This window comes from Prenolepis imparis, unplaced genomic scaffold (genome assembly GCF_030444845.1).
Source record: "Prenolepis imparis isolate NDT839.2.m4 unplaced genomic scaffold, iyPreImpa1.0 SCAF_12, whole genome shotgun sequence".
Taxonomy (NCBI): Eukaryota; Metazoa; Arthropoda; class Insecta; order Hymenoptera; family Formicidae; genus Prenolepis; species Prenolepis imparis.
The window spans coordinates 11,582,845-11,603,735 of NW_028141170.1; the positions used below are offsets into that span (position 1 = coordinate 11,582,845).

Consider the following 20,891-nt stretch of genomic DNA (forward strand, 5'->3'; position numbering starts at 1 on the left):
AAATATACAAGAAAATGAAAATGATAAAGAAAATACAGAAATATTTGCATGGACGGATGCTAGTACCAAATTATTTTTATGTTTATATATAAAGAAAAAATTAATTTAGTTATAACCCACATAACATCGAAGTCTTGTAGATATCTAAAAGATATCTTATTAAAGAAATCTTTATGACATTTCTAAAAGACATCTAGAAGACATCTTTTAGATGTCTAAAGAGATTTTGTTGAAGATGTCTGTAGAATTTCTAAAAGATATCTATACGCGTTCGAAAAGACGTCTTAAAAGATATCTTTAACATGTTTGTAATAGACCTATTAAAGATATCTAAATGATTTCTCTTAAAATATGTCTTGAAGGCATTATTAAAAGATATCTATTATACATCTTAAAGATATCTCAAACATATTAAGATTTTTAAGAAACATGCATATATATATATATATATATATATTAATTAAAACCAATGTTTTAAAACAAGTGTTATATGTTATATAATTTAATAATTACACGGGATTACGTTTTCTAAAAGTATATTTTTCGACTCCAAAAGTTCGCATCTAACTTAACCTAACCTAACCTAACCTTTCTTTTTATTTCTCGCTGGCGGACACACAATATATGTCTAAGGTGTTGTGCTTTCCGATTCACGCATGATGCGTGAATGAATGACAAAAGTGTGTTATTATGTGGAAAAGTGATGTAATGTGTAAAACTGTGCGAGTGTTCACAATGTGCTAAGCTCGAGTAGGATATCTTCTAATTGTGCGGATCAATTATCTCTGCGAGGAACGACTTTCCTAAGATGAGTAGTGTGTGACTTCGATTGTTCCTTTTCTTTTAATTAAATTTTTATTGAATGCTACATGAAATTATAAAGAATATTTTTATAATATATTCATGTAATATTTATTACATACATAAAATAATTTATTTTAAACTACATTATTCTGTTACATATTTGAGGTTATGTAGTTGTAATATTTTCTTTTCAGTGATAAGAATGATGAGGAAACTAGGATATTCGACTTCTTCGAGTTATTATTTAGCACAACTGCCATTTGATCCAAAAACAGGTCATACTATTTATGCTACTTATAAGGGGCTGCACACAATAAAAGGAATAAGGAACAGAGTCTAAGAAACAGAAGACAAGAGCAGAGAATAAGGAACAATTCAATATGAAACATATGCAATGTAGTAACGCAGAAAAATTTTTTGGTCTATTTATTCCTGTTGCTTACTCCTTTTATTGTGCGCAGCCCCTAAAGACCACTCTTGTTATTACTATTTATTATACATATTATACATATTGTATAATATGTATAAACATAAAAAAATTTTAATAGGAAAAATGACTCTCTGGATAGCACTGTTTTCTTGCATCGAACCAATATTTGCTGCTCGTCATATTTAAAGATGTCTTTTATTATCCATCCTGGATGATATCCTAACATCGCTGTTACAAGGTATACATTTATTTCAATTCTTTTTATCTGTTTGAATTGTTTAAAATAATGTGATAATTTATGTTATTGTAATTTATTTAATTTATCTTATTTATTTGAATCCGTGGAAAAGACCTTGCACTTTCTCAAGTAGTTCTTTATATCTTCTCTCTATTCACACCAAACAAGTTTGAACAGTATGTTATGGGTTATTCGTTCCAAATAGATTCAGATTTTAATAGTAACATAATGATTAAATTACTTATTCTAATAATGATAATAATTAGAAAACTTATTTTTTCTAAAATACATTTTTAAGTTGATATACGTCAAGAATAACTTATATATGGTTTCACTTTAATATTAGATAAGAGATAAAATTAAGAGATGTTTTTCCTTTAAAAATTTTAATATAAAATTATAAATATAATGTGTAATAACAAACAACGTTAATATAAATTTTGCAGTTACATATAAAAAAAATCTATTATACATTAATGTTTGTTGGTAGATTCAAAACATATTTACAATGTCATTTGATATTGACATGTCAGAGTTGATCGTTTTCATATTTTGTTGAGTCATTCGCTTTCGGTTACAGGATTTCCTTTGGATTAGAAGAACGGTACGACGAAAATCGTTCATTATCAGTGCAATTATTCACATTTGCAGACTGTGAAGGAAATCTGCGATAGTATATTAATTAAAGCAAATATCAGCTGTAAATTCTGCGACGTAAGTATACGACGATATAAATATACAGTTTATATAGGATATTATAAGCCACTTTTTGAAGCATTTCTTACGTCTCTCAGATCACAATTTCTGTCACAAACAATGATAGCAAATTATTTGAACATCTTTAATCTTACTATTTGTTAGTTAATTAATATTATATTTATTGTTATCAAAACAATTTATTGTTATCAAAACAGTTACATATTTTAATTGAAATATTAATAATAATAATAATTTACATAAATTTTTCGATTATTTGATAACTCTTTAAAGAAGACATGGCTTATGATACATCCTGTATAATAAATATAAAATGTGTCTATTTTACAATGTGTGTCTATATTTACACTTATATATTGTTATACTTATGTTTATATCTATATTTTTTCTATTTTCTTTTTTCTATTTTTTAAAAAGAATTTTTCCAATATGTTTTATATGCTATCATAACATAATAAAAGACACAAAAAATGTCCATCTTTCATGCTTTACTTAGAATAGCAATAAAATTTAGAATGTAACATCCGAAACTGTATTACTTATATTTAAACTAAAGTATTAAAAACACATTTTTTGTATCTCTTATTACATGTTATGATAGCAAATTTAAAAGTAAAAAATATTTAAAAAGTACTTTTTTTTACTTTTACGATATTTTATACTTTACTTGATATTGCATAATAATAACGAATTATTTGTGCAAAGTAATATCGAATAATAACAATAATAATAAGAGTAATAATAATAATATATAATAATAATTATAATATAAACAATAAAATAGTAATAATAATAATAAAATAATAATTATAGTAAATAATAATAAAATATACTAAAAAATAATGAATAATAACAAATTATTTGTAAAAAGTAATTTTTGAAAATAAATAATTATAGATATAATAATTTTGGAAATAATGCCGAAAAGAAAAAGATACGAGGATTTGAGTCGGTTTCAACAATGGCGTCGGCGACAAGAAACAGATTGCACAATTAATATTACACATCCAAAAATTGAGATTCCTCAAGAAGGGCCCATTGACAACATTGTTTTTATAGAAAATAGTAATTCAAATAACAACGACGTGTCTGAAGATGTCGAAGAATATAGGACTGACTCTTATTCAAATTTTAAAGAACCTGATATAGAATTGGACAGAGAATTGACTGATAATAATCAATATTGTGAAGATGAAGAATCTGATATAGAATTGGACGAAGAATTGACTGACAATAATCAATATTATGAAGATTTGAATATTAATCCACAGAAAGAACTTCCATTACGAAACTTTCTACGGTCATGGAGTCTTGAGAATAATATTACTCATGTAGCTCTTACAAAATTGTTGAAAGGTCTCAGAGCTAATGGACATGAAAATCTTCCTTGTGATGCACGAACATTATTGGAAACTCCAATAACATCAATGATTAATCAATCTGGCACTTTTTATTATCATGGATTACAAAAAGCACTAAAAGATCATTTACAACAAACTAAACCTCTTTATAAACATCTTGAAAATCCAATTAAAATCAACTTAAGTATTGACGGATTACCCTTAGCAAAAAGTTCAAAATCACAATTTTGGCCACTTTTGGGACAAATTATTCACGCAGATTATCGGGAAAAACCATTTATTATTGGAGTATTTCATGGATACTGTAAACCAACCAACCCTGATGAAATTATTAATCAATTTATTGAAGAATATAATGACATTCAAGAAAAAGGATTTCAATATAGAAGAAACAAATACAAGGTTGTGGTAAATGCTATAATATGCGACGCTCCTGCTAAAGCATTCATGAAATGCATTAAAGGCCATACAGGATATTATGGATGTGACAAATGTGAAGAGGAAGGTGAGTGGAGGGATAATCGAATGTTATTTCTTAATGAAAATGCTCCATTACGCACGGATGAAAAATTTTTATTACGGTATAATGAAGACCATCATTTGAATGATTCACCTTTGGAAAAAATTGGATTGAAAATGATAACGCAGTTTCCCTTGGATTACATGCATCTCATTTGTCTCGGTGTCATGAAAAGACTTATAAAATTTTGGATCCATGGAATAAAGGGTATTAAATTACGTGCTTCTCAAATTCAGCAATTATCTGCAGATTTGAAACTGTTAATACCATACATACCCATGGAATTTTCCAGGAAACCAAGAGGTCTAGATGAATTGGATCGCTGGAAAGCGACGGAATTAAGATTATTTCTCTTATATACAGGTTTGGTCACTTTGTCGTCATATTTGCCAAATGATTATGTAAAACATTTTTATGTTCTACACTGTGCAATTTCCATTCTTTGCAATCCTGCCGATTGTATATATAATAATGAATATGCACATCAATTACTAGTACATTTTGTACAAACATTTAAAATATTATACTCTGAATCTTACGTTACGTACAACATGCATAACTTGATTCACTTGCATGAGGATGTCAAGAATTATGGATGTTTAGATATGTTCAGTGCTTTCCCTTTTGAAAATTATTTTCAAGAATTGAAGCAAATGCTAAGAAAAAGTGCACAACCATTACAGCAGTTACACAGAAGATTAATGGAAAAATCTAAAAATGTAATAAATATTGAATATGAGGCTGAACAATATCCTATTTTTCAAAAAGCCAATAATGTTAAATTACCTTTTGGATGTACACATTCTCATCGAGTAGCAAAATTTAAGAATTTTACATTATCTTGTATAAAAGAAGCTGATTCTTATTGTTACATGGATGAAGATGTTCTTAAGATTGATTATATTGGCAAAAAAGATGGAGAACCAATTGTAATAGGAAAAATATTAAAAAATTCTAGCAATATTATTTCGTATCCATGTGATTCACAATATTTAAGAATTTATGTCGGAGATGAATGGTCTGACGCTGAAATACATCAATTAGCCAAAAAAGTGCCAAGGCAATTCGACTTCCTTATAAAAACACATTTTGTATAATTCCTATTCTGCACACAAAAGATTAAAGTGTTATTACTATCAACATATAAAATTGACTATATTGATGGCAAATGGAATTGGAGCCATATGACTAAGGTAAAAAGTAGATCATATGAGGTCTCATTCTAATAGAGGCTGATTGGTAAATACTGCTAATTTTTTACCAACCAATTAGGCTTTATTAGAAATAGACGGAACTAACTTTATAGTATTTGCCACTCTATTCGTGCAACTCCCCTCCCACTGCCATCAGTAGTTATATTTTATATAATTTTATAGACTTACTGTTTCCGATTATTCTTTTAAATACTTATCATAATTTAATCAATATTTATTATTTCAGATGTATAATATCATATTTTGGGACCACTATTGCCAGATCGTTCCTCACAATTGGGTGAGCTTAAAGGACAAAACATTTATATGTCCTGCATCAAAATGTAATATGACAAATGCAATAAAAAAAAAAATCGAGCCTAGAAAGGACTGGAAACTTTATAAATATCGTAAAATATTGGGACCGTATGATACGTATGACACGGCTCGAGAAGTAGAAAAATCATGTATTGATATTTCTACTTCAGATGAAAATAAATTGGCCGCTTTAAACAAAGTTCAACAACTGCCTTCGAAACGTTTGATAACGCCGAAAACGTTTTATGATGATTCTGACGATTCTGACGCGCATAATGGTAAGTTTAGGATATCATTACAACAAATAAAAGTAATAGAAAATATATTAAAAGATATTTAAATAATAATATAGTGTAAAATAAATATATAAATTATTTTATAAATTAATTGATAAATCTAATTTATTAAATATAATTTTGTATTATATTGCAGCAAGTATTTCGAAAAAACGTAAACTTGAACGACCTCCATCAAATTATAAAACGTATGACGATCAAGTTAAAAAGAGAAAATATTCTATTAAATCAGCAAATCCAGAGTCTGACATAAAGCATGTGAGTATTTTGAAAATTGAAAACGCTCAAAGATATTTTATTTAAATGTAATGTGCGTACATGTGGTATTAAGATCTATTTATATATACAAATTGATGTTTACTTTTAATCTTTCAGAAAAAGGAAACCTCATGCTTGCCAATAAAGCCATTTTTTAACAATATTCCTCCATCTCTAAAACATCATCCGTTTTCGATTGAAATTTTTCAAGATGAAAATAATGAAAGTGAGATAAATAATAATGCTCCTGATTTTAATGAAGGAATTGATAATGACAAAGAACATGAAGAATTTGACATTAATAAAAATGAAAAAATTTATGAGGAAAATGAAATCTGTGAGGAAAATGAGGAAATCAACGGGGAAAATGAGGAAATCAATGAGGAAAATGAGGAAATCAATGAGGAAAATGAGGAAATCAATGAGGAAAATGAAGACCTAAATAGAGGTTATATATAATAGTTTGTAAAGAAACTTTAAGGTTTCCTGAGTATGTTGAAATTGTGACATCAAAAGCGAAAAAAACACGCTGAAAATTCTTACGTCATTTCCAAATAAAAAGATATTAAAAGTGTGTAAAATGTAAAAGATTTTAAAAGTGTATTAAAGCTCTCTAAAGTGATATTTTATCTTTTTATTTAGAAATGCTATAAAAATTTTCAACGCGTGCTTTCTCGCCTTTGATGTCACAATGTAACATAGCTGCGACAAATACCTAAGAGCCTTAATAAAAATTTAATAAAGAATTAAATAATTTTTGGATATATTTTTATTATTTGATATAGGAGCAGAGGTGAATGTAGAAATAAATAATGTGGACGAAAATATACATACAACTTTACGTAAGTGATATTTTTCTTTAAACATGATTAATATTAAAAAATTAAAACTGCAAATAATTTTAATAAGTAATATTTTTAATATTGTGGCATAATCTTTTTATATACTTATTATTACTTTCATAAAATATACTTATTATTATATAATATATTTATAACTTTCATAAAATATTTTTATTGTATAATTTATGAATTTATTATCTCTTTTTATTATAACATTAAAAATATAAAGCTTCATTTACAATAATTGCATAAAAAACTAATAAAATGAATATAAATAATTTTTTTATTTCAGATGCTTTACATGAAACAATAAATATTTTACGTGAAGACATTGAGCAATTTAAAACTGAAATGAGACGCGAAGCAAGTAGAAATAAAACAAAACTTCAAGAAATACTTACCATTTTAAGAGAACGATTTCCAAGAAATGAACAAAATGAAGAAATAACGATGGATTTAATGCCTGATTTTCCATTGACATCCGTTGAGGAATATATACAATTCGATGAAAGATTAAAAAATGATGAAGCAATTCGTAACTGCTTTGTAAGTATACTTTTTATATGTAAATGTTGAATCTGTTGAAATGAAATATCTTAGTCTATAATGTTTAAAAAAACTTGTAAAGTTTCAAGAAGTTTAAGATATTTTTGGAAATCCTTATAAATTTTATGAAATATATAAAATATTCTGGAAAATATAAGATGTGAGAATTCTTTTATAATAGAAATTACATTTAAATAAATAAATAATTAATGAAAAAAGGATAAGAAATAATAATACGAACAATAACGACAATTTTATAGCATATAATATATATATATCTATACTGAAAGTTAGTTTTCGCTGTTTTATTTATAATAAATAAATTTATAGTAAAATTAAAGTACAAGTGCAACAAATATTGAATAAATATGAATATAAATATACGTATATAAATAATAAATTTATGAAGATATCCAAGAAATATCTTAAATTTTTTAGAAAAATTTTTTTTAATTTATAGAATATAGAAGACTTATATTGAAAATAAGTTTATCACTAATAATATATGACAATATTCTTTGCAGTACAAGAAAATAAAGTATATTGGTGGTGATACGGTACAAAAAATGATTTCCAATATACTGACAACCTGCATTACATTTGAGGTAGGACACAAGTTATCTTGGACTGGTGCAAAAAATACTGTTGCAATTGAAAAGTCTACGTTTGCAAATACTATAGTTGGTAAGTGTACTTTAATACAAGATTATTTGTTTTTCAATTTTTATTTATTCGCATTATTTTGTTATTTATATTCTTTGTGATGTACGTGACACGTATAAAAATTATAACTTATTATTAACGATTTTTTAAATACTAATATTATATAAATATAGTGTATTTTCCAATATATTTATTCACTAATATAAAAATGTGTATATATTATCCACAGGGGCTGTGATTAATACAAAAGAAAAAACACCTGATTGCTCCGTTGCATTGATTGTAAAACATATAAGAAATTGGTTGCAACATGCAGGTGATAAAATGCGATATCGGATGAAAAAGATACAAGGAGAAGAAAGAAACAATGAAAATCAGCATTAATATTAGATAGTTTAAATATTAAGCCCCTTGCATAATATCAGGCAACAAGCAATAGGAACAGGAAATAAAATATTTACCATAAAGAGCAGAGAATAGATATTATTTTCTGCTCTTATTGGTGAATATCTTTTATTTCCTGTTCCTATTGCCTGTTATTGCCTGTTATTGCCTGTTATTGCCTGGCATTGTACAAGGGGCTTTAGAGAGAAAAGGATATATATATATAGACTTGTGTATTATATATATATATATATAGATACACATATATATATTTCTATTAATAATATATATAATAATAATTAGTATTAATACGTAATAATATTTTGTATGTGTAATATTTCTATGTAGTTTTAAATATATATTTCCATGTTTTCACATTAAAATAGTGTTCAAGTTTTTTCAAGAAAACAATTTTAACATATATAGCATGACAATGTTAAGTTTATTAATTAAAAGTTGTTGCGAACAGTTATGCAGCAACTATTAATTAATAAACTTAACATTGTCATGCTATGTGTTATTTATTTTTCCAATATAAATTTAGATCTATTTAGATATCTTGAAGACATCTAGAAAATATTTTCCAAGACATCTAGAATATATCTTATAAGTTGTCTAAAATATAACTATTAGACTTCTTTTAGATATCTTGAAGACATCTATAGATATCTAAAAGATATCTGAAACTGTTGCATAAGACATCTTTTAGATTCCTAAAAGATATCTTTTGGTACAAAATGAAAGACATCTCAAGATATAGTAAGATATCTTTTAGGAATCTAAAAGATATCTTTTTGTCTATCTGGGTTTGTATTTTTATATCAGAATTTTCTCTATTTTATTATTTTAAAATAATTCTTATTCCTAATATTTAATATTTGTTTCTAATATTTTCTCTATTGTGCGCAGGGCCTTAGATCTTCTTCATCTGAAGAATCTAACAATTCATTTATTATTACGTGATGCGCCATGTTGATCATTGCACTAAATGACACTGAAACGTTCTTTATACTTGCTTACACCAGTTTGTCCCCGCTTGCACTAGTTCAGTTCAGTGCAGTGCACTGTGAACTCAGTGCAGCAATAAAGAACAAACCTTGCATTGAATAGACCATGTTGCATCGATTTAAATAGATAAAAATCAGTTGGAGCGATGTCTGGAGAGTACGCTGGTAGAACTTCAATCGCGTTAAATATGAAGTTATATTCGAAATTATGATTTAACAGCCATCAATTCTGATTAAATATGGTCAACATTTAAAAACAAGAAAGCAACTTAAAAGAAAATAATTATTAAGTGACTGCAATCTAATCTAACACGCCATTTATTTGTAATACGAACTTTAGCGAACACCTAATAATTTCTATTAATTTTTCATACTCAACTTCTGCATTGCAGCTCTCGCTACTCATATTATGTACTATCTGTCTTTGATCTAAAATTACATAAAGAGTAAATGAAACAATAGATATTTTTAATAAATAAAACATATATAAACATACATAAACATATATTAATTTACTTAACTTACCTTCAATTTCATCATCATTCATGTTTGATGAAAATAATACCGGGGCTGTGGCCATTAAATTGGGCGTTATTACAGCAATATCTGGATCTAGTTCTGTGGATGGTACTTCTGGTCCTCCACCTGTAGCATATCTAGCTTGCGTTTCCTTTGTTATTATGTCTCTTCGAGTTTGTTTGAGGTTGTTCCATAGCTTCTTTAGCTGTTGTACACTTCTCTATAATAAAATAATATAATAAAAAAAGAATATTATGATATGTACAAAATGATATGTATCTCAGCAAACTTAATATATTTAATATATATCAAATTAACATATCAATTGTGCATACATTCATATGATATTAAGCTCATGTTTTACTGACATAACCTGTCTACATAATCTAATCATATTTCATAAAAAATTAAATCCTTTCTTACCTCTTGCATAATCAAAGAGGAGTTGTTGAATTCCTCGCAAATCTTATTCCACGCAACTTCTTTTTCACGAAATGTGTTAACATTACTTTTTTTACTTTCGATTAGATTCATATATTTATTTAAAAGTTGTAATAAGAAATAAATTTTTTCAGCTGATCTATATATATAATGTTTACTTTTGCTTTTATTTTCTGTTGCCATTTTTTATATTCTTTTCCTTTTTCCAGATTCGTACAAAAGAGAAAAGATCTTCGCACAGAACATATAAGGATCTTCGTGAAACATGAAACACAACAAGAGGATAAAACTGCATTGAAAAGAATGAACGGAATATCCATCTCTCATTGGTTGTTCTAACAGAATTACAGTGGGTCCACAATAGGTGATTTAAGCCCTAAGCCTTAAGAAATTGATCAATCGCAGTCAAGTATGAGGAGAAAACTCGACTGTGATTGGTCAATTTCTTAAGGCTTAGGGCTTAAATCACCTATTGTGGACCCACTGTTATTCCGAAAGTTTCCGAATGCAGATGAGCATTGTCTTACGCTGGGTCCACAATAGGTGATTTAAGCCCTAAGCCTTAAGAAATTGATCAATCGCAGTCAAGTATGAGGAGAAAACTCGACTGTGATTGGTCAATTTCTTAAGGCTTAGGACTTAAATCACCTATTGTGGACCCAGCGTTAAGGTGCCTTTTCATGCTGACGCTCATTTTTAGCGGCAAAAGACGTCACGTGACCAAAATTGGCGAATTGGTATCTTTATTTTTGGTCACGTGACGTCTTTTGACGCTAAAAATGAGCGTCGAGCGTCAGCATGAAAAGGCACCTTTAAGGGTCGGCAGGAGACCCAGGCAAACTCCGAATTAGCTCCGTGAACTTGGCCCCCCAATTTTGACTTTTTGAGTTTTTTTTTTTTTAATCGTTTGTAGGTGATTGTTAGATTAATTAAAACGTTTGTTAGATTAGCCTCGCGCTGCAAAATAAAAAATAAAATTGACCGTGAAGTTAGCCCCCGGTTTTTTATTTTGATCCTATTTAAGTTTTGCAGAGGCTCAATCGATGCGGAATCGTTTGTTGGTCACGAATATGCTAATTAGAACGTTTGTTAGATCGTCGTTTCTTAAATAAAAGCAAAAAACGATATTTGATAATTTTCTAGGGAAATATCCGCAAAGTTAGCCCCCGGCTTTTAATTTCGATTATTTAAGTTTTGCAGAGGCTCAATCGATGCGGAATCGTTTGTTGGTCACGAATATGCTAATTAGAACGTTTGTTAGATCGTCGTTTCTTAAATAAAAGCAAAAAACGATATTTCGCGTGTCGCTAATCGCGCTGGTCTGCCGGAGCCATAACGCGTACCGCGTAACCAAACAGAGCCGTAATAGAAAACGCGGAACGACTCTGATTGGTTACGCGGTACGCGTTATGGCTCCGGCAGACCAGCGCGATTAGCGACACGCGAAATATCGTTTTTTGCTTTTATTTAAGAAACGACGATCTTAGGCCGGTATTAATAGAGTACGTTTACACGGCACCCTTAATCAGGTTTAATAACATCCGTAGTTATAAAACTGGCCAATCACAGCCATTTCCCTAAAGAATGGAACGGCTGTGATTGGCCAGTCTTACAACTACGGATGTTATTAAACCCGATTAAGGGTGCCGTGTAAACGTACTCATAGTCGATTCTTATATTTAAGACTGTCTTAAGTACAATCTTAAGATGTGATTAACCAATCACAGAGCCGTATTTGCATCTTAAGACATTACTTAAGACGGTCTTGAAATGAGAACGGACTATGAATACCGGCCTAACAAACGTTCTAATTAGCATATTCGTGACCAACAAACGATTCCGCATCGATTGAGCCTCTGCAAAACTTAAATAATCTAAATTAAAAGCCGAGGGCTAACGTCACGGTTATTTCCCTAGAAAATTATCAAATATCGTATTTTGCTTTTATTTCAGAAACGACGATCTAACAAACGTTCTAATTAGCATATTCGTGACCAACAAACGATTCCGCATTGATTGAGCCTCTGCAAAACTTAAATAATCGAAATTAAAAGCCGGGGGCTAACTTTGCGGTTATTTCCCTAGAAAATTATCAAATATCTTTTTTTGCTTTTATTTAAGAAACGACGATCTAACAAACGTTCTAATTAGCATATTCGTGACCAACAAACGATTCCGCATCGATTGAGCTTCTGCAAAACTTAAATAGGATCAAAATAAAAAACCGGGGGCTAACTTCACGGTCAATTTTATTTTTTATTTTGCAGCGCGAGGCTAATCTAACAAACGTTTTAATTAATCTAACAATCACCTACAAACAACTTACAAACGATTAAAAAAAAAAAAACCCAAAAAGTCAAAATTGGGGGGCCAAGTTCACGGAGCTCTCCGAATTGATGTTGGAGACCTCGCGCGGTGACAACGCGAAACTCCGGTTTCAGTGTTGCCAACGCTGAGAAACTAACTCTCAGGTTTTATGTAGTGGTGTATGTCTGTACACGTACACACACCATTGCATTGCTCACGCGGACGCACGGTAGAGAGACAAGGATCGATAATCACGTTATCCTTGTTCCTCTACCGTGCTAATCACGTGACATGCTACACGCGAGATACGGCCTGAAAATGCTTTCTGGCCTTCCGTAGCAGAAGGCAGGAATGTAGCAAGGCTAATAAGCACCCACTTTTTGTAAATTTTATATATGCTTATGCACATATGTGCGTATATATAACAAATAGTATCAAAAATTTATATATATGTCTCCAAATTGTACAATGATAAATAATAATGATAAAATAATAATTCGCAGAGTGAACTAATATACTACATGTAAGACACGGGCGCTTATTAGACTTGGCAATTTATTGCTTTTTTACTTGTACTTTTTCATCGATACTTTATGTATCGTCAACGCGATAGAGAGACAAGGAGAGAACGAGTATCTTGTCTAACATATGTTGTAGCAATTGTAGATTTATAGGCTAACAAATATGTATTACTTAATTAGTTTTCGATGTTACTGTATAAGAATATATCTGCTTTATAAATAATGATAATGTAAAGGATTTATAAATAACATATAAATAGCTCAATGCAAGGTGTTCGGTCTGTCACCCTGAAAACTCGAGTTCAAGTTATCGGTACAATATTTTTTAATATATTGGAATATATAAAAATTATAAAAAAAATAATTTTTTAATAAAATATCACTTATTTTATAATTACATATACATTGTATGTGTCAAATGCAAAATAATTCCGTTAATAAATTAATGTATCCTGTAATAAATCAATATATATAGCAGCTATATATATATATATGTGTGTGTGTGTGTGTGTGTGTGTGTGTGTGTGTGTGTGTGTGTGTGTGTGTGTGTGTATGTATAGTACTGATTTAGAGAGATATTTTTATTGCTAGATTATTTTTATTTACAGAATTTTTTGCATTTATATACAATGTGTGTGTATAGTTGTAAAATTATAAAAATATTTTTAATATAAATTGCCTTGAAAAAAATATATTTTTTAATAATTTTTATATATTTCAATATATTATAAAAAAAAAAGAAAAATTATTATATTGATAGACTTGAACTCGAGTTTTCTGGGTGATAGAATGAACATCTTTGCATTCAGCCATCATACGTTACTCGTAAATTCTTTCACGTTATAAGTATTTATGAAGCAGATTATACAATAACATCAATAATCGAAAAGAAATCAAGATAACGATTGTCAGTCATATGTGTGTGTGTGTATGTTGCGTGTGTGTGTGTGTATATATATATATACAGGATGTCCGGTAATAGTCGCATCAACCGTCGTGTGCAGGTAGAGCTAGTTAAACCGAGTAGAAAAGTCTCTACCATTTTGCGATATTCTCAATAATAAGAGAGATATTAATTAATAAAGATCGGCCAATTCGCGTGACGACGGCGAGAAGAGACAGCCCAGTTTTATGTCGTTACTAAGCATGCGGCGAAAAGAAACAGTATAATGTTACACGGTTGCTAAGCGCGCGATGAAGCGGGGAGGAGCGCTTTACAAAAGACAGTAACTCCATACGAGTAGCGCTAACTCTGGACCCCCAAGTGGGTTGTCTCTTCTCGCCGCACGCTTATCATCGCGCGAATTGGCTGATTTTCTTTAATTTATTTCTCTCTTATTATTGAGAATATCGCAAAATGGTAGAGGACTTTTCTACTCGGTTTAACTAGCTCTACCTGCACACGACGGTTGATGCGACTATTACCGGACACCCTGTATATATATATATAAACTTATATATTTTATATTTTATAAATATTTAAAAAGTGAATGCATATAATGTAGACAATGTACAAGATGTTCAGTCTATGCCATGCTATATAAAAGCTCAAGCTTCAATCGATAATTAATAATCCAATGAATATAATAATCAACAATTATTTTTATATAATATAATAGTATATTTGAATATATAAAAATATTAAAAAATATTATTTTACAGATTATTGAAATTGAAAAAGAATATTTAAAATAAATATTATTTTAAAATAATCTATAAAAAAATATTTATTAATATTTTTATATATTCAAATATTCTATTATTATATAAAAAGAATTGTTGATTATTTTATTCATTGGATTATTAATTATCGATTGAAGCTTGACCTTTTAGCATTGGCACAGAATGAACATATTTGTACATTGTCTGCATAATATGTATTTATTTAACTTATTTATGCTTTAAATTATCAAATACTTACAATAAATAAATAAATAAATGTATAACAAGTACTTATAATAAGCAAATGTATACTTATCCAGTAAACAGAAAGTAATACAACATCAATGTTATAATTCGCACTCAACAATGTAACTGGTGTACAAGGTATGTTATTGCAGTTACATTAAACAAGTGGGAAATTATAACATTGATGTTATGTTACTGTTACTTTGTGTTTACTGGGATAATGCTTTTTTTTTTTTTTTTGTTTGTGGGGGAAACCTTCAAAAGGCACCCCGGTTTCCCGGGGTAGTGTGAGATTAAATAAAATTATTACAAATTAATAACTGTATCAAATTATTTTATTTATTGAATTGATATAATAATAAATAATTTATATGATATACATATATTACGCACATGCGGATCTGCGAAATAATATTTTTTGATATTTTTAAAGATTTTCTTGTAGACACTGCATCTACTCGTCATCTTTGTTAATAAATTATTCAAATTTATTTATATAAAAAAAATTTGATTTATAAAATTTCTTGTAATTTTAACTTTAGTATATTGTGAGTAGGTTTCATATGAATCAAGAGTGCTATACATAACGATCGATTACATAGCATAATATTATGGTTACAAGTAAATATATATATGATTCATAATAAAAGTTAAAAAATAGGAACATAAAAATAAAGACGTTTCTCTGTTTTTTTTTCTATTTTCTGTTATTTTTTTCTATATCGAGTAAAGGTGTAATATGTGGTAAATACTGTGTGTAATATAGAAAATAATTAATATCTAAATAATCTAAAATCTAAATAATTATACATTGATATATTATATATAATATATATAATATATAATAATAAATATAAATAATTAATATAAATGTATAGATAATTATATTTATAGATAATTTATAGATATTTTTATATATAATTATTTATATATTATAAATTAATATATAATTATCTATACATTTATTATCCATAAATAGTTCTATGTATTATATTAATTATTTATATAGTAATTATTGTATATTTATTATATTTATATAGTAATTATATATGTACCATTATACATATATACTTTTACTCGAATAATAGAAGAAAAAAAATAAGATATAAAAACGTCCTTTTTTTAAAATTGTTCTTATTATTTTTAACTTTCTCTTTGCAAAATCATATCTACTTCTATCCATAATATAACGCTATGAATTATATGCTATATGCTATATACATAGCACTCATGCGATTTTCATGCGTTTATAAATCAAATTTTATAAATAAATTTGAATAACTTTTACATTATCTGACTTATTACTACAAGACGATGAGCAGATGTCTAAGGCCGGTATTCATAGTTCGATCTTATATGATCGTCTTGTTTGAGATGCTACGCAGCCATTTGATTGGAAGACAATCTTATATAAGATCGGACTATGAATACCGGCCTAAGAGGAAATCTTTATCTAAAAATATTATTTTTTATATCCGTGTGTGTAGTATTGGTTTTTGTATCTATACTGACGTTACAATCAAATACAAGAAAGACGAAGATAGAATGATACTCTCTCTTTGTCAAGCTGTCAGTATGTTACCACAGAAATTTCCCTATGACTTTTGCTCCTTATAGATCTAGTGAGATTCGTTTATTCCAGATTTTACATCGAAGAAGTTACATAGCTTCGTGAAATTTTTTTAAATATATTCTTTATATAATGAAGCAAGTCGGTAAAGAGCCGGATTTTGCATTTTCGCTCTTAAAAATTTATAATAAATACGGACTCGCAGCTAACCCAACCTTACCCGCTGCTAGTTGCGCATTTCCCCAAGTTTTATGTAAATTTTATCATTAAAAAAACTTACCTTTTTAAAAAAAGGTAAAAAAAGAGCGCCAAGTCCACCCGCCATGTGAAAAAGTGTTATACAAAAAACAGTGTTTTTAAATTATTGTAAAAAAACTTAATATTTCTAAAAAAAATAATGATATCAAAAAATTGCGCCAAATAAATAAAAATTTATGTTTTATAAAAAATTTATTTGTTTTATTATTTTAAATATTTAAAAAAAATTTATTTGTTTTATTATTTTAAATATTTAAAAAAAGACCCGGGCACGCCAAGTTTTTGTTCGTCATTTTAATTGTTTCAATACCGGGTCTAAATCGTTTTGACTGTGCAGATGCATCATTCTTAAAAATACAAAGATGATTCTGTGATAAATTTTATATCAGATCAGATAATAATCTGCAAAATACACATTTATATTTGGCTGAGTAACTTTTTTTAAATATTTAAAATAATAAAACAAATAAATTTTTTATAAAACATAAATTTTTATTTATTTGGCGCAATTTTTTGATATCATTATTTTTTTTAGAAATATTAAGTTTTTTTACAATAATTTAAAAACACTGTTTTTTGTATAACACTTTTTCACATGGCGTGTGGACTTGGCGCCCTTTTTTTACCTTTTTTCAATAGCAATAACAAGGCTGTAGGAATAGAGAGTATACTGTTTGTAGTGGATATAAAGACCGGGAGTAACAAAATGGGCAAATCCCATTTCATACTGCTTACTGTTTACTCTATAATGGTTATTGCCATTGTAGACTGCCCTCTAAACTTGCACGAATTGGCCGATCTTTATTAATTAATTTCTCATTAATTATTGCGAATTTTTCAAAATGATAGATAGGATTTTTCTACTCGATATAACCCACTCTACCTGCTCACGAGAGATGAAACGCAAACCACCGGACACCCTGTATATATTTATAATTTTTTATTAAAAAAACTTGGCGCTGCTAAATTAAACAATATGCTAATGTTAATTTTGAAATTTAGCAGCGACGAGTTTTTTAATTAAAATATTTTTTATTGTATTAACTTTTATTTTTTGAATAAATTTTAATTTTTAATTTTTATATTACGTTTTAATTTTGTTTTTTTTTTTTTGTGTTTTGTATTATTTTTTTCTTATTACAATTCTACATGGGTTTGCAACTTCCAGTATGAAGAGAGCTATAATTATATGATTCCACATGGGCGTGCAACTTCTAGAGCAAATCAAGTTCTGTAGTTATGTACATAGTTTCTTACAGTATTTTTTATATTATTATTTTTATAGGATATACATATGTAAGAAATTAAAACAACTATTTTAGTTAAAATAATATACAAATTTTTACTTTTACTTGGCGTAAATTTTTTAATATCATTATTTTTGTAGGATATATCTAGAAAATTAAAACAAATGTTTTATACAACTTTTTGTATAAAATAATTAAAATAATTATTTCTTAGTACGATTTTACGTGAGTTTGCAACTTTGATTTTTCACTGGCGCGCGTGGTTTGGCGCCCTTTTTTATCGGATCTCGCACGTTATCGGAATCGAATTTGCTACGCTCCTGTGTCAAATCGAAGCGTGTTTAAATTCAAGGCCGATTTCTGCGTTACATGACGATCCGAACGATTTTTCTGTTTTGACTCCGGGTCATTTTTAATCGGTCGTCCGTTAGTCAGCCCGCCTGAGGAATTGACTCTAGATATCGATCCGAACCGGCTATCGCGTTGGCAGCAAGTACGTGCGATGCTTGAACAGATCTGACGAGCTTGGTCGGCTGATTATTTGCATACTCTGCAACAAAGGCGTAAATGGCATGAAAATCAATCTGACTTTAATGTTAATGAGTTGGTTCTTTTGAAAAATAATTTGCTGCCCCCTTCAAAGTAGGAGCTTGCTCGAATTGTAGGAGTCCATCCTGGATCCGATAACCACGTTCGAGTCGTCACGTTACGAACCGCCAAAACTACGTTGAAGCGACCAATCACGCAGATCTGTCAACTACCAATCCACTGTGATGCTGATTCTTAAATTTATTCGATCTATACTTCCAGCTGGCATTTAAACGTAGCGATAAACTGTACTGTTAGTTATAAGGGATATATATATGTATATATATATATATATATATATATATATATATATATATATATAAGGATTAGTTCGTGACGAATAAGATATTCGTCGTCAGTTTATGAACTACGATCATTAGTAAGCGTTATAGTTACTTAAGTTGTAATTAGATTCGCGTCAAACTCGAGCGATTTGATCTCGAATAAAGGGAAGTATTAAGCGTATCAAATATTGTTTGTATGTTCAATCTAGATTTAAGTGATTTATATTGTTCATTTGAAACTGTATCTCATCATTATTTCTGTTGTTATAATTACATTGTAGTTCTCGGACCGTTTGCGTAACATTGTCATTAAGCTGTTATCACCCGAAAGGAACGATATAATTTATTGTTTCGTAACCTGCTGGTATACGAGGCGGGCGGGATGTTCAAGAAAGTGTATTATATTCGAAATTTATTTTTGATAGCTTTCGAACGTTCCCTAGCGAAACCTTCTTCGGACGACCAGGGCTGTTATTGTGACTTGGTTTTTCAGAGCCTACGTTATCGAGCAAACTCGCAAATTCGAGACAAATAAGACCGTGTCGAACCACTATTGGCCGAATAAATCGCATGATCGAGAGTATAACTTTTTTTTTGAGTCTCCGGGTCGTGGGTAAACCGAATTTCGACTCTCTAGAATCACTTACTAGCCGACTGGAGTTCGTCGCGGAAACTCGCCTTATCAGTCTTGGTCGCATCGAAGGCCTCGCGCATCATACCGTTTCATCTTTAGTGATTTTGCGTGAAAGTTAATCGTGTTTCGACAGTCCGAGAGTCCAAGATATTCCTTTAAATAAACCACAGCTACAATTAACAGGACTCTTTTATTGACTGTTCCCTCGTTCCGGCAAACAAAAAAAAACTTTAGTGTAGTCGAGGAAAATCGAAGGCGCGACTACAATAATAATAACTATTTTCTTGTTACGCTATGGTCTACGTTACTATCCTATTATTTCTAAATATATAATTATTGATGTAAAATAAGAAAGTGAATAAAACCTAATAATATATAATAAATTGTTGAAAAATTATGATAAAATGTGACATACCTGATTTACGTAAGTATTTTTCATAAATAAAAGCGGTCTAACCAACTTGACCTATATAGCCGTCTAACACACTTAAGGCCGGTTGTTCCAATTTCTTGATAAATTTTACCCGACAGATAGCATATCTTCGTCTCTTTTCAGATAAGTTTTAAAAAATGACGAACATATGCTATCTGTCGGGTATTTACCAAAAAGTTAGAACAATCGGCCCTTAATCTATATAGCGCCGTTAACTAACCATAAGGCCGGGTCTACATAGATCATAAAGTCGTAAGTCTTAAGAAAATTGATCCAATCACAGTTGAATGTGAGGAGAATAATCGACTGTGATTGAATCAATTTTCTTACGACTTACGACTTTACGACTTATGTAGACCCGGCCTTAAAAGCTGGATTATAGAGGCCGTAAACTTTTTCCGTAACCGTAAATTTAAGGATTCAACCAATCGCGTTGCTTGATTCGGCAACGTGATTGGTTGAATTCTTAAATTTACGGTTACGGAAAAAATTTACGGCCTCTATAATCCAGCCTTAACACGCGACCGCCTGTCGCCACGCGTGATCTTGTATTAGAGAGATTCAAATGTATTTATGACGTAGCTATTTTCTGAAATAATTTTCT

The 20,891-nt window shown here is 29.1% G+C and overlaps 2 protein-coding genes across 10 annotated transcripts; one reads left to right on the top strand and one right to left on the bottom strand.

Moving 5' to 3' along the window:
• Nucleotides 1-523: 523 nt before the first annotated feature.
• On the top strand, nt 524-8,785 carry LOC145943644 (uncharacterized). Of its 9 annotated transcripts, none has more exons than XM_083051328.1 (9): nt 578-1,472; nt 2,124-2,186; nt 5,511-5,859; nt 6,014-6,135; nt 6,253-6,583; nt 6,921-6,977; nt 7,270-7,523; nt 8,048-8,207; nt 8,416-8,784. In XM_083051328.1, the coding sequence occupies exons 3-9, from the start codon at nt 5,511-5,513 to the stop codon at nt 8,568-8,570; spliced, it is 1,428 nt and encodes a 475-aa protein (XP_082907454.1). In that variant the 5' UTR covers nt 578-1,472; nt 2,124-2,186; the 3' UTR covers nt 8,571-8,784. The 9 variants fall into 9 exon arrangements, 4 of the variants coding, with proteins under 4 accessions (XP_082907455.1, XP_082907454.1, XP_082907453.1 ...); XM_083051327.1 differs by having other exon boundaries at nt 2,053-2,186; nt 8,416-8,783; XM_083051326.1 differs by lacking the exons at nt 578-1,472; nt 2,124-2,186 and adding an exon at nt 5,125-5,263 and having other exon boundaries at nt 8,416-8,785.
• A 106-nt stretch (nt 8,786-8,891) lies between these two features.
• On the bottom strand, nt 8,892-10,814 carry LOC145943646 (uncharacterized). Its single transcript, XM_083051330.1, has 3 exons — nt 10,520-10,814; nt 10,103-10,316; nt 8,892-10,006 (listed from the first exon to the last, which is right to left on the bottom strand). The coding sequence occupies exons 1-3, from the start codon at nt 10,718-10,720 to the stop codon at nt 9,879-9,881; spliced, it is 543 nt and encodes a 180-aa protein (XP_082907456.1). The 5' UTR covers nt 10,721-10,814; the 3' UTR covers nt 8,892-9,878.
• Nucleotides 10,815-20,891: the final 10,077 nt, after the last annotated feature.

Bases quoted from the DNA above. Each gene is read 5' to 3' on its own strand.
- LOC145943644 (XM_083051326.1), top strand. The intron at 6,136-6,252 runs GTGAGTATTTTG...TTAATCTTTCAG, and splicing joins CAGAGTCTGACATAAAGCAT to AAAAAGGAAACCTCATGCTT. The intron at 8,208-8,415 runs GTAAGTGTACTT...TATTATCCACAG, and splicing joins GTTTGCAAATACTATAGTTG to GGGCTGTGATTAATACAAAA.
- LOC145943646 (XM_083051330.1), bottom strand. From the start codon at position 10,720: ATGGCAACAGAAAATAAAAGCAAAAGTAAACATTATATATATAGATCA. The intron at 10,317-10,519 runs GTAAGAAAGGAT...ATTTTATTATAG, and splicing joins CCTCTTTGATTATGCAAGAG to AGAAGTGTACAACAGCTAAA. The intron at 10,007-10,102 runs GTAAGTTAAGTA...ATGTAATTTTAG, and splicing joins GAATGATGATGAAATTGAAG to ATCAAAGACAGATAGTACAT.